Source organism: Aquarana catesbeiana, linkage group LG01 (genome assembly GCF_042186555.1).
Source record: "Aquarana catesbeiana isolate 2022-GZ linkage group LG01, ASM4218655v1, whole genome shotgun sequence".
NCBI lineage: Eukaryota > Metazoa > Chordata > Amphibia > Anura > Ranidae > Aquarana > Aquarana catesbeiana.
The window spans coordinates 108,849,265-108,862,287 of NC_133324.1; the positions used below are offsets into that span (position 1 = coordinate 108,849,265).

The 13,023-nt window shown below is 40.7% G+C and overlaps 1 protein-coding gene across 1 annotated transcript in view; it reads left to right on the forward strand.

The window, feature by feature from the left end:
- Window positions 1-13,023, forward strand: part of MTREX (Mtr4 exosome RNA helicase) — a 138,840-nt gene that overhangs the window by 16,271 nt on the left and 109,546 nt on the right. The window contains exons 4-8 of the mRNA XM_073622786.1: window positions 920-982; window positions 2,241-2,353; window positions 5,373-5,547; window positions 5,638-5,728; window positions 9,108-9,232. Coding sequence (XP_073478887.1) covers window positions 920-982; window positions 2,241-2,353; window positions 5,373-5,547; window positions 5,638-5,728; window positions 9,108-9,232 — 567 coding nt within the window. The remainder of the gene's footprint in view (window positions 1-919; window positions 983-2,240; window positions 2,354-5,372; window positions 5,548-5,637; window positions 5,729-9,107; window positions 9,233-13,023) is intronic.

Consider the following 13,023-nt stretch of genomic DNA (forward strand, 5'->3'; position numbering starts at 1 on the left):
GGAACAAATCCAGATTGGGCCGAGTGTAGTAGGGAAGGGAGTAGGGGGGCTAAGCGCGACGCAATGATTTTGGAGAGGATTTTGACATCTACATTTATTAGGGAGATTGGGCGGTAAGAGCCTGGCAGTTGGGGGTCTTTCCCTTTTTTTTAGATATCAGTTTGATATGGGCTTGTGTCCCCGTAGGAAGATATGGCCCCCCATCCCACATGGCTGCGTATACATGTTTTAGGGTGTCAGGAAGAAAGTCGTTCATTTTATAGAATTCGGCCGTGTATCCGCCTGGGCCTGGGGCTTTAGCTGATGACATATTTTTGATCTTTTGCCGTTTGAGTGCCTCTAATTGTGTACTTTGAAGTCTGGGCAGACGTACTTTAGATAGGAGAGCTTCAGCAGTGGCTTGATCAGTTTGGTCGGCTGCATATAAATCTGTAGTATTTTGTGAGTTTATTACTGATTACGTCAGTTGATGTAGCTAGGGATCCATCCGCATTTCTCAAAGTAGAGATGCGAGTGGGTCGCCTCGGTCCCGAGCATAGTTTAGCCAAGATCTGTTTTAACCACATGAATGCTGGCATGTTTCTTGTGACCTTAAAGCAGATCATCGTGGGGTGTTCGTACTGTACTAACATTGTGATTTGTTTTATAACCAATAGCAAGGGAAACGTGTTTTCTTTTTTTTTTTTTTTTTATGTTGGTCTGTTTTTTTCCTTTTTGTGCAGTAAAATTTTTTTTTTTAAATACCTCCAAAGAAAGTGCTAAAAATGTATTTGGATGTAGCGTTGCATTACACAGTGATTGTCAGGCAAACTGTCAACTCTAAAAATGTAGAAATGGCTTGGTAATGAAGCGATATTACAGGCTTGTACTGAAGTAGTTGAACAGCAACATCATTTTTTTTTTTCTTTTTTTACTTTAGGTAGCATTGCCTGCTGATGATGAGTACATGCCTCTTAGACCACGGGTTGGGCAAGCTGCAAAGGTTTGTATGAGTCTTCAAAAGCTGTGTGTTAAACACTGAATATTATAGCCTGAGTTTATTTGTCAGAACTTGGTTTTAAAGTGAACCTGTACACAGACTAAAGTTTGTTCTGAACAAGTATTAAAAGCAATTTATCAAAAGCCCCTCATTCTCCTCTATTCCTCTATCTTTAGGTACTGTGGAGAAATTGATATTCAGAGTTCACACCAGATGCACTAAAATCGCTCTTTTTTTTTTTTATTTTCTATGGAAGCAGAATACTGCAGCTTGCAAGCCTTCTAATACCAAGCAACAGTTGATATAAGCTGTTAGAAAGTGTCTGAAACCTGACTTTGAAGTCTTTGTTGTAGGGTTGTCCCGATATCGATACTGAGTATTTGCAGGAGTACTTGTACTCCTGCAAATGCTCCTGATGCTTCACCCGATACCTGGACACTCAGGAACAATCGGTGCGGCGACGGGGAAGTTATAATCACTGATCTCCATGTGTGGCTCCTCCGGTGCTCCTAATGTAAACGGTGTTTACGATTCTTCAGTTTATGAATGGAGAGGAGCCTCTGTCTCCTCTCCATTCATCTTCAGTGCATCTGAGGCTGCTGAGTAAGGGACTGGGGAATCTCTATCCTCAGTCCCTTTCCATGTTTTAAAGGGGAAATGTCAGGTGTCTGTTTAGACCCCTGATATCTCGCCAAAGCTCCCCTAATAAAAATAAAAAAAAAGACAGAAAGAAACATTGTATTAAATAAATATTCTAAAGTAAAATTGTAAAAGGCACAGCAGCACATAACCATTAGAATATATGTTGAGACACAATGGTGGCCCATTAGGGATAATCCACACCAACTGTTTTGGGACTGCATTTGCCCAGCACAAGACAAGGCACAAAGCTTTGTTTTCTATGGTACTGGTATGGCATTTTTCTTCAGTGCAGTGGGTTGCTTTGTAAACTACTGCATCACATCACCATATCAGGATCTACACATCAGCACTGTGTGCTCCCAGCAGACACAAGTAGCCATGTGATCATTGCAGTTTGCTGGTGGGAACAAGCCTATGGTAATGCACTGCAACACATTGGCACAACTTAAATGGAGTTTTTGACTTACACTGGGCTAAAAAGGGTACTTAATAATTGTCTGGAGTTATGCCGTAAATATTCTAGTTCTAGTGCGAGAAGGAATTATGTCATGATGGATTCTGCTTTTATTGAATCAGATGTAAAAAAAAAAAAATTTTCTTTTTTTTTTACCTATTTTAGGAATATCCATTTATACTTGATGCTTTTCAGAGAGAGGCCATTCTGTGCATCGACAACAACCAGTCTGTCCTCGTTTCTGCTCATACGTCAGCTGGAAAAACAGTGTGTGCAGAGTATGTATACTGCTTCCCCTTAACCTACAGGAAACCTGTGGTGAGAGAGTACAAATTCTTTGGCTTCAGTGCTTTCAGTGACTAATCTGGAACAAGCACACAGATTGGTAGGCCACAGTGAAGTAAGAACTCTTGATCGCTGTAGTTGTTCCAGGTCGGTACTTAAAGTACCGAAGCCATTGTATGAGCATGATTGTCAGACAACAAACAATTTCTGGAGAGTTCAGCAGTGGCATCTTTAAAATTCTTAAGTTTTCATAAGCTACTCTCCTGCCTGCCAGAGATATTTCTAAATTTACACTGAGGCATGCATGCACAGCTCTGTGTTCATACTTGATGCCTTAGGTGCTGGATAAACTAACTCCTATACATGTGCGGAAGTTATGTCAGCCAGCCAATCAAATTGACCAAAGAGGCCAAACAGCGAAGAACAAGAGGCAAAGATGGCATCTGCAGTAGTAGAGCTGCTAGATTCCGGCAGGTGGATGTACTGAAGCGGTCCCTTTGGAAAATGTATGCTATGCTGTGCAGGCCAAATCCCTGAGCAGTGGACACTGTCACTTTACCTCATTACCTATGTATGATGGTAAAGTGATATATATGTGTAACCCTTATGACCACTTTATAGCCTCCTCTCCAGCGCTCACAACACTCTTTCCTCGATTGTAACAGCCACTTAATACTTACTACTTTTGAGTGTAAAAGGGAGAATGTGACCTCTACCTGTGATACAGTGCTTGGGCCTAGTGTCAAATCGCCAGTCCTGAGCATTGTCCGATGACAGAGGGGGCTGTCGCCACTTAACCTGAGCTTTGGGTATTTTTGTGGCAGCTACGACAGAGAAATAGAAGGCGAGTGTAAAGTTGTATGGTAACGTTTTTTTTACTTTTATATTCTTCCTTAAATTCAATGTGAGAATTGTAAGGAGTGAGGATGTGTATTGAAGTTTGCATCTTGGCAATTCTCTCTCTCTGATAAATAAAATGCAACAATGAAGCTTTTAGAACAGTTCTCTTTAATTCAGATTGACCAAGGTCATCACAATTAAACTGTTCATATTCAGTTCTATGCAGATAAAAAGCACTGCAATCCCTGAATAGTTTCTTTAGACTGAGCATGCAGACATTATATTTGTTGGTGTGTGTGTGTGTGTGTGTGTGTAATATGCTGGAAAGGGACGATTTCTGCTGGACTCTATTGATGATCTGTCCACTTCGGTTCCTGGATCTGTACACCTGCTATGGCCCCAGTGCTACTCACTGTGCATTGATAAATTTCTTTTCTTTTTTTTTTTTTTTTTTAAAGGTGTTTATTATGAGCCCTTTCACACTGGGGCGGTTTGCAGTCGCTATTGCGCTAATAATAGCGCCTGCAAACCAACCCGAAAGTGCCGCTGCTTTCATTCCAGTGTGAAAGCCTCGAGGGCTTTCACACTGGAGCGATGCGCTGGCAGGACGGTAAAAAAATGTCCTGCTAGCAGCATCTTCGGAGCGGTGAAGGAGCGGAGTGTATACCGCTCCTTTACCGCTCCTGCCCATTGAAATCAATGGGACGGCGCGGCTATACCGCCGGCAAAGCGCCTCTGCAGAGGCGCTTTGCGGTGGTATTTAAGCCCTTCTCGGCCGCTAGCAGGGGGTAAAACCGCCCCGCTATCGGCCGAATACCAACGGTAAAACGCCGCTAATAGCGTTTTACCGCCGACGCCGCCCCAGTGTGAAAGGGCTCTTAGTTTTCAGCGATACAACAACATATCAGAATAGCATTCAACATGGATACAATAGTCTATTAGCATAATAACAGTAACCATACTTTGTATCTTTCCTAGGCCATTTTGTTATAATGAGTCTTAAGAGGAAGAAGCAAGACCCCCCCATTCCCCAAGCGCCAAACTATTGGCGGGTAGGGATGGGAGATTCGTCATAGGCCATATCCAGGACCATTGATGAATTTCTAATTGGAGAAGTTAAATGTGCATGTAATGGCAATATTTTTATTTTCTTTATATTTTTTTTTTTTTTAGATAGCGTAGGGAGAAATTAAAACCCCAACAGGTTATTTGCATTAGTTGTCATGTTGGAGAGGTTTCTCTTCACTTCCTGTGTTGGAGATGCAACAGGAAATCTCTCCATTTTGCTATCATAGAAAGTTGTCACAGAAACATGTGTCCCACTTAAAGAATTCTTCATCGCCTCTCACTCAGAATTTTTGGATTTCCTCTCATTTTCTGTTTTGGTAGAAATAGTCTCCAGAGCAAATTGAGAACTGAATCTTTCCAGAAAAGGGGACAGAGTAATAAAAAAAAATTGATGAAAGATCTAACCCTTTTTTACGCATTATAAAAAAAAATTGGGCTGGACATACTTTTTAAGCAGGTCAGGCTTTTCCTTTTTTTCCATTAGGGAGATATTCCCCTCACTTCCCTTTGTCTACTCAGGAAATGAGGGATTCTACCCAGCAGAGACAATAAAAGCCTAAGGACTTGTTTACTACAGGGTGCTGTGGTAATCTGCTGTAAAAGAATGCATACCTTACTACAATAACATATCAAGCTTACTCCAATGAATCATGATGCTAGTCGTTTTATGTGGCACCCTAAAGCATGATGTGCACTGCGGTGTTTAAAAAAACAAAGCAAAAGAAACGTGCAATTTCTCCTGCATTGGAGCCTGCTCAAAGTGACTGTACTGCAATAACACACAATGAAACATATTGCAGGGCATGTATTGCCGAAATGTAGCCAGTGTGAGTGGGCTCCAACTGGTCCTCAAAGGCTTATTGCTTATGAAATATTTCTTCTGCTGTGTCCTTACCATAGAGAATTCTCACATCCTTTCCCTGGAATAAACCTAAACACCTTTACTTTTGTCTATTGGTGTATTTGAAATCCATCTATGCACAGTGAGTATCCAGGGGTTGGGCTGCCCTGTGTGCAATGTGATGTGTGTTGTACATTTGCACACAGTCCAGCCCATGTACATTGCAGTACGTTTTCTCATCTGTGTTTTTTTTCCCTTGACAGATATGCTATAGCCTTAGCTCTCAGAGAAAAACAGAGAGTGATTTTTACCAGCCCAATAAAAGCTTTAAGTAACCAGAAATATAGAGAGATGTACGAAGAATTTAATGATGTTGGATTAATGACTGGGGATGTGACCATCAACCCTACAGCCTCCTGCCTTGTAATGACAACTGAGGTAATATTTTTGTGTATCTGTTATAGTTGGTGTACAGCATTTTTTTTTTAACTCCACAATGGGTAATTCTTGTCCTGTGGTAATCTGCAGATCTTGCGAAGTATGTTGTACAGAGGTTCGGAAGTAATGAGAGAAGTTGCCTGGGTCATTTTTGACGAAATCCACTACATGAGAGATGCAGGTAGTATGGAAGCACACCTAGGGAACACATTTAACCCCTTGATCGCTCCATAGTGTTAACCCCCTTCCCTGCCAGTGACATTTAATCAGTGGCTGTATAAATGTCAGTGGTCCCAAAAAAGTGTCCGATCTGTCCGCCGCAATGTCACAGTCCCGCTAAAAATCGCAGATCGCCGCTATTACTAGTAAATAAATTTAAAAAAAAAAAAATTATCGCCCATTTTTCAGACGCTATAACTTTTGCGCAAACCAATCAGTATGCGATTATTGCGATTTTTATATATTTTTTTTTTTGGATATTTATTATAGGAAAAAGTTTTTTGTGTTTTTGTTTTTTTTTCTTTCAAAATTGTCCTTTTTTTTTTTTTTTTTTTTTTTTATAGTGCAAAAAATAACCGCAGAGGTTATCAAATGCCACTAAAAGAAAGCTCTATTTGTGGGGAAAAAAAGACATACATTTTGTTTGGGTACAACGTTGCATGACCACGCAATTGTTAGTTAAAGCGACGCAGTGCCGTATCGCAAAAAATGGCCTCGTCATTAAGGGGGAAAATCCTTTCAGGGCTGAAGTGGTTTAAAAAGAAACAAAAATACATGCACTTTTGTTGCAGGTACCGTGTTCCCCTGAAAATCAGACCTACTGTGATTTTCGGGGAGGGCTACAATATAAGCCCTAGTTTAAAGTGGTTGTAAACTGCTAGAATTCTCTTACAGTATTACATAATGTAAAAGGTGTACGCTTCTGTAATCTGAGTCAAATAGCAGCTGATCTCCCGCTGCTCTCCTCCTCTTCTCCATGCTGTCAGTGGGGGGATTTCGCGCCTCCCCCCTCTCCCTCTGCAGTGCTTGGAGCTGAGAAGACCACTCAGGCGTGTCACGGAAGCGTCGAACGGCGGTATAAGGTTTTTAACTCAATTATATTACAGAAACGCACACCTTTTACATTATGTTCTATTGTAATAGACAGGATTCTAGCGTTTTACAACCACTTTTTCTATGTTCACACTGGCAGGGAGGGGGAGAGAAGACAGCAAATAAAATGGCAAGCCCTACCCTGAAAATAAGCCCTACTGTGTTTTGGTTGCCAAAATGAATACCAGACCTGGGCTTATTTTCGGACAAACACACTAAAAAATTACGTTTTTCTTTTCCTAAAGAACCTGCAATTTGCACATCACAAGTACAATTTGAGGCTCCTGCAGACTCTCAGCATAGCCGTCTGTTCGTACCTCGTACGGGCAGGCAGTTACCTGAGAGCAGGAAAATCGATGAATTATAAGGATGCTCACCAGCGCCCCTGTAGTACATTGATAACTACAAGTTTCGTTTTGTGAATGGTCAGGTGGAGAGGAAGGAGAAGACACGATCAATTATATTGTTGAAGTCACAGACCTGCAATGCTTACATCCACAGCCGCCCAGTACAACAGCAGGAGCTGTATTTACCCCGAGCATTAAACCTACAGATATTACACACACAGTATTTGTCTAATGGGTAGTATGGTGGCTTAGTGGTTAGCACTTATGTGTGACGAACACGGGTAGCAGATCCCTGCACTCCTCACTAACTTGTGACAAAGGACCGGCCAATCTCACACTGCGCTGTTACTTTTGTAACAATGCTACTCTCAGCTGCACCCGACACAAAGATTTTCCAGCTTGCGGTACCACAGTATAGGTGCCAGCGGCCTTAGAGCGATTGTCACTGGGCTAATTATGTAATTAACCCTTTAGCTACCACCACCCCCTTGGACCGAGCAGGAGGAACTCATAATTTTACCAACTATGATTTTAGAATAATCGTCTAACGTACGCTGTCACCACAGATAGATATGTTCAGAAGGTATATCCTATACAGTAGCACTCTTCAAGAGACAGGTTCTTTCTAGCTTGCATTGAGAGTTTAGGAACAAGGTTAACACTTTTCAAAACAAGGTTTTAAAGCAGAGTTTCACCCAGAAATGGAACTTCTGCTGATCGGATTCTGGTGTCACGTTTGGCACCTTTAAGGGGGGAGGGTGGAGCAGATACTTCTCAAATCCAGGTATTTGCTCCCACCTCTGGCGAAAGAGCGAAGAACATTGTGCGGCAAACTACGCCATGTCTGGCTCTGAATGCCTTATAGGGTCCCCATTAATTCCGGGCATCCTTTTATGGCATGCTATCCATTGTTAATGGATTTGGTCATAGTTTTACGATAGGCCTAGACATCCTGCCAGGACTCAATTAGCTGTGTTACAGCTCTGCACAGGCCTAAGCCCGGTTTCTGATGTCTCCAAGTTGAGATAATAACTCTTTTGAAGTGTTCTAAAGTTAAGCCTATGGATTCCTTGAATTGAAGGAGGAGGGAGGGGGCAAGAACACTTCTGCAATGTAACTGTTAGGTAAGACTCTCATGGCTGACGTATGATTTCTGAACAACATGGCCGCTAGCTACAGTTTTTCATGTGTCTAGTACGTGATATCATTACACTTACGTCCTTGCTTTTCAGGCAACTGAATGTATACCCTCTTGAAGCCTGATAAGTTTCTATTGCCCAGTGTACAGCTTTGAGATCATCCTCTGTGGTGGAAGCAGTTACCTTGAATTTGGAAAGCATGGAACACCGCTACATTTCATATTTTGGCTGTCAGCAGTCATCGAAGTGCATGCACTTCTGCAGCAGTATAGTTCCATGATTTACTAACCAATAAGTCCATTTGCAGTCTCGTAACTCAATGCTTCTCAACTCCAGTCCTCGAGTACCTTCAACAGGTCATGTTTTCAGGGTTTCCCTCAGATGAAACAGCTGTGGTAATTACTAAAGCATTGAAACTGATCAAATCATCTGTTGGGGGTACTTGAGGACTGGAGTTGAGAAACCTTGTCCTAACAATTTTTTTGCAGCTAAAAAGCCAATAAGAGGCTAAGTTGGAAATCTTATAATAATGAAAAAAGGGGAAGTTTATAGTGCACTGGTATTGTTTTTAAAACTTGTACATTTTAGTTCAGCCCAGTAATATTGCAAAGGTGTGCGTTCAGTTTAGCTTTGTACACCTCCTTGCAAAGTGAATGCTTCCTTGCTGCTTGTGGCTATTGAGCCACTCAGCTCTGTACTCCTGTTCCAGTTCTTTATAAAAAAAAAAAAATCTTCCTTTTTACTCACGGAATGCCCTTCGTTCATGTTTGTATTTATGGCCACACTGACATAGGTAGTACAGCTAATTTTTTTTGACTGTACTAATTTTAATTATCAGTGCATACCCATTCTTAATGTACTAAGAGTATATAATAAAATGTGTGCAGGTGATCTTGATAACCTAAAACATAAACTCTAATGTGCACTTTGCATTATGTTCTCTATCTGCGAATGTCTAACATTGTTTTTTATATACATTTAGAAAGAGGAGTCGTGTGGGAAGAAACAATCATCCTTCTACCTGATAACGTACATTATGTCTTTCTGTCTGCCACCATACCCAACGCCCGGCAGTTTGCCGAATGGATTTGCCATCTGCACAAACAGGTAGTCACACTACCCTTTTTAGGGGGACAGTTGCTTAATTTATGAGATTTAATAACATACTATATAATCTTTTTGCTTTTTGGAAGAGGAACATAATTTAATCTAGAGAATCCAGAAAATCACATATTTGATCATCATGTATTTGTTTCTATTTCTGTGTTGTGTGTACTGGTATAATATTATCTATGACTTTCCATTATCCCGTGTGCACCAATACAGTACCTGAATCAGAAGAGGAAGTGGAGAGTAGAAGTGATGTTTCTGACAAGATCTGTTTTCATACTGCCACTAATAGTCTCATTTGTCAGGCACTTGTAATGCGTCTGCATAGAATTTTTTTTTTTTTATAGCAGCCATGTCAATAGTACATTGGTCAAAGCAGTTTTGCTGTGTTGTCCATAGGAGGTGTGAGCGGGAATGTTTTCAATATTTTTAACTAAATTCAGATTCTGCTGTTCTTAAAAGGGCAGTTCTCCTTTACTTTTGCCAAAAAAAATCCTTGTGCATTACTGTTTAATATATCAACATGCTGTGTACTGTTTTGTAAAAGAATATTTCAGTTGCTCATTACACTCCCCCTCTGTGCCCTGCCATTGACAGGATGCACAGCCTTGGAAACTCACAAAGAACTTGGCTTCTTTACTTACCCATAGACGTGCTGTCCTTTCCTTTTTTTTTTTTTTTCTGCGCATGCGTGGGTAGAGAACAAAGCAGATTCTCGGTAATGAGTTTCTGGGGCTGCACATCCAGTGATCTGTGCATCCTGCGATCTGGAGGATAGAGAAAGGAGAACAATGTCATGAGCATCTGAAAAAGTAAGCATTCTTTTGCTAAACCAAACACTGCTTGTTAATGTGGTGAGGACACTGTAATGAAAAGGAAGGTTTTGGCAACAGTAAGTAAAGGTGAACTATGTGTAAAATGATCTTTGATTTTGTTGAATCATAATGACACCATTGCTAGAAATATTCTGTTAACCTTTCAGTTCTTGGAACTTCTGTTCTCATTAAAGTCGAAATTGCATTTACATTTTCAAATCCCATCTGTTTCTACATGGTTGGTTTACAAATGTGGCCTTTTTGAGCAGTTAGATCTAAAGCCCAGCTCTGAGCAACTATAAACGGTGCTTACATTGAAAGGGTTTATTGCTCATTTTGTCTAGGGCAGAGGTAAGGAGGCAGTGTTTTAAAACTTTCAGGGTGGGCCTAGCCCCACTCCAAGGAATCCTTTATTTGCCCATGGTTGGGCTTCTCGGATTTAAAGCTATTCAAAAGACTTTTTTACTGGTTGCTCTTTCACCCCCCCCCCCCCCCAACCACACACCACACGAATATATGCAGAATATAATGCTTCCTTTTTTTTTTTTTAGTGTACAGGGGCTCTAACAGAGATAAATACTTTGCTGCACTGTTCTGCAGGCTTCCTCTCTGCCCATTCCAGTCCTCCACCACTGATCCTCTTCTCTGGTCCTGTCGCAGGTTCTCTGCCCTTCGTCTTAAAGCTAAATTGCAAGACCAGTAGCCACTGCTGGTCCTGCATTGTACATGATATGTTGGCCTCCCTCAATTCACTGCCACAAGACTGGAAGAAGGTTTTAGGGCCAGTTCACATCACATGCAGTCCACTGCAGTTTTCTTTTTCTGTATCAAAAACACATGGCAAGTAGGTTACATGGTTTTCAATGGCAGAGTTCACACCAGTGCTTGCCGTTCCAGTGCCAGAAAAAAAGTAGAACCTACTGCATTTTTCCTGCACTGGACTGTACTGGAAAGCTGTAAAACACATCATAAACGCACTGGAACACACATGTCCTTATTTAAGGTTAAGAAAAAAGAGGGGGAAAATGCACTGGATTGCACTAAAAACACACTGGAACGCATCAAAAACACGCATGCAGAAAAGCATCTGGAACGAATCCGGGCTGCGTTTCTATGGTGTGAACTGGCCCTTACTCCATATTCCCCTATAGACCAAACAAGCATAATAATCTGCATATGGGTGGGGGGATCGCAAACCAAATTTTAACTGGTAGCTCTATAAAAGACAAAATTTCATGAATTGTCAGATATTCTGTTTTGTTTTTTGTTTTTTTTATTTTGCCTCAACCCCATGTAAGAGAATAATTATGTTTCTCCTTTGGCTTTGCATAATGTACACAATAAAACATTTGCCATTAATGCACATGACATACAAGTTTTCATAGCCCCAGTCTAGACAGATCAGCCACTATTTGGTTACTCTAAGTTTGAAGCTTGTGTAATTAAAAAAAAAAAAATAGGATGGTGGTAGGAGCTTTTTGAGGTTGTACAGTTGCAGTCATAATGCACCTATAGGTTACAATTATGAAAACAAATTTGAGTTATTTCATGGTAAATCAGTAGATGGCGCTATAGCAACATGTCGGTTTAGGTGGTAAATGCAGCTGTCTTGGTGAACCAACAGATGGCATTGCATTGTCACATTTTATTGTGCGCTGCAGTCATTGTTAACCAGTAGATGGCGCTCTGGGATCCTTCATCGTTATTAAGTTTATTCAGTAATATATTTTGGGTTGCTATAGGTATTCTAAACCAATAGATGGCGCTGGATATAGTCACGTAAATTATCTTTGAGCAGCTTCAGTTGTTAACCAATAGACGGCGCTGGGCAGTCGGAATGGATTGTTTTGTATTAATCTGCTTTAGTAATAACGAGCCTACAGATGGCGCAGGATGGTGATATAATTCATGTAACAGTCTTAGTCAGCAAGTAGGTGGCGCTAAAGCGAAATCTATTACTGAGCGGCTGCAGTCAATGGGAAACCAATAGATGATGCTAAAGGGTAACAGATTTATTAGTAAACTGTGGCCGTAATAAGAAACCAATAGATGGCGCTGAAGGGAGCACACGTTTGTTACTGACCGACTGATATCTTAAACCAATAGATGGCGCTGAAGGGTCACAGATTTATTATTGAAATGCAACAGTGACAGCTAGCGCTAAAGGTAGTACAGATTTATTACTGACCTGCTATAATTTTAGCAAACCAATAGATGGCGCTGAAGGAACACAGATGTAGTCTTATCAAACCAACAGATGGCCCTGGATGAACACTTGATTTTTACTGAGCTACTGCATTCAAAGCAAACTAATAGATGGCGCTTGAAGGATACAAAGGATACAAAGCAGCTGCAGTCATAGCAAACCAATAGACGACGCTGAATGTTTAAGTAGAATGTTTTTGAGACCCTGTTCATGAATTTTGTGCTTAGGGTTTTAATGTGGCTTTTAGGATTACTGTGGTGATGTGAAATTTCATATCCTTGTATCTATGTCTGCAGTAACCAATGTCCTTGAGATATATTAACCACTTAAGGACTGAGCCTCTTTCTGAGATTTGGTGTTTTACAAGTTAAAAACATTTTTTTTTTGCTTGAAAATTAATTAGAACCCCCAAACATTATATATTTTTTTTCTAACACACTAAAGAATAAAATGGCGGTCGTTGCAATACTTTGTCACACCGTATTTGCGCATCGGTCTTACAAGCGCACTTTTTTTGGAAAAAATAAAAATTTAATTAAAAACTAAAACAGTAAAACTCAATTTTTTAAAAATTTTATATTGGGAAAGAATGTTATGCCGAGTAACTTGATACCCATCATGTCACGCTTCAAAATTGTGCCCGCTCGTGGCATGGCGACAAACTTTTACCCTCAATCTCCATAGGCAACGTTTAAAAAATTCTACAGGTTGCATGTTTTGAGGAGGTTTAGGGCTAGAATTATTGCTCTCGCTCTACCGATAGCGGC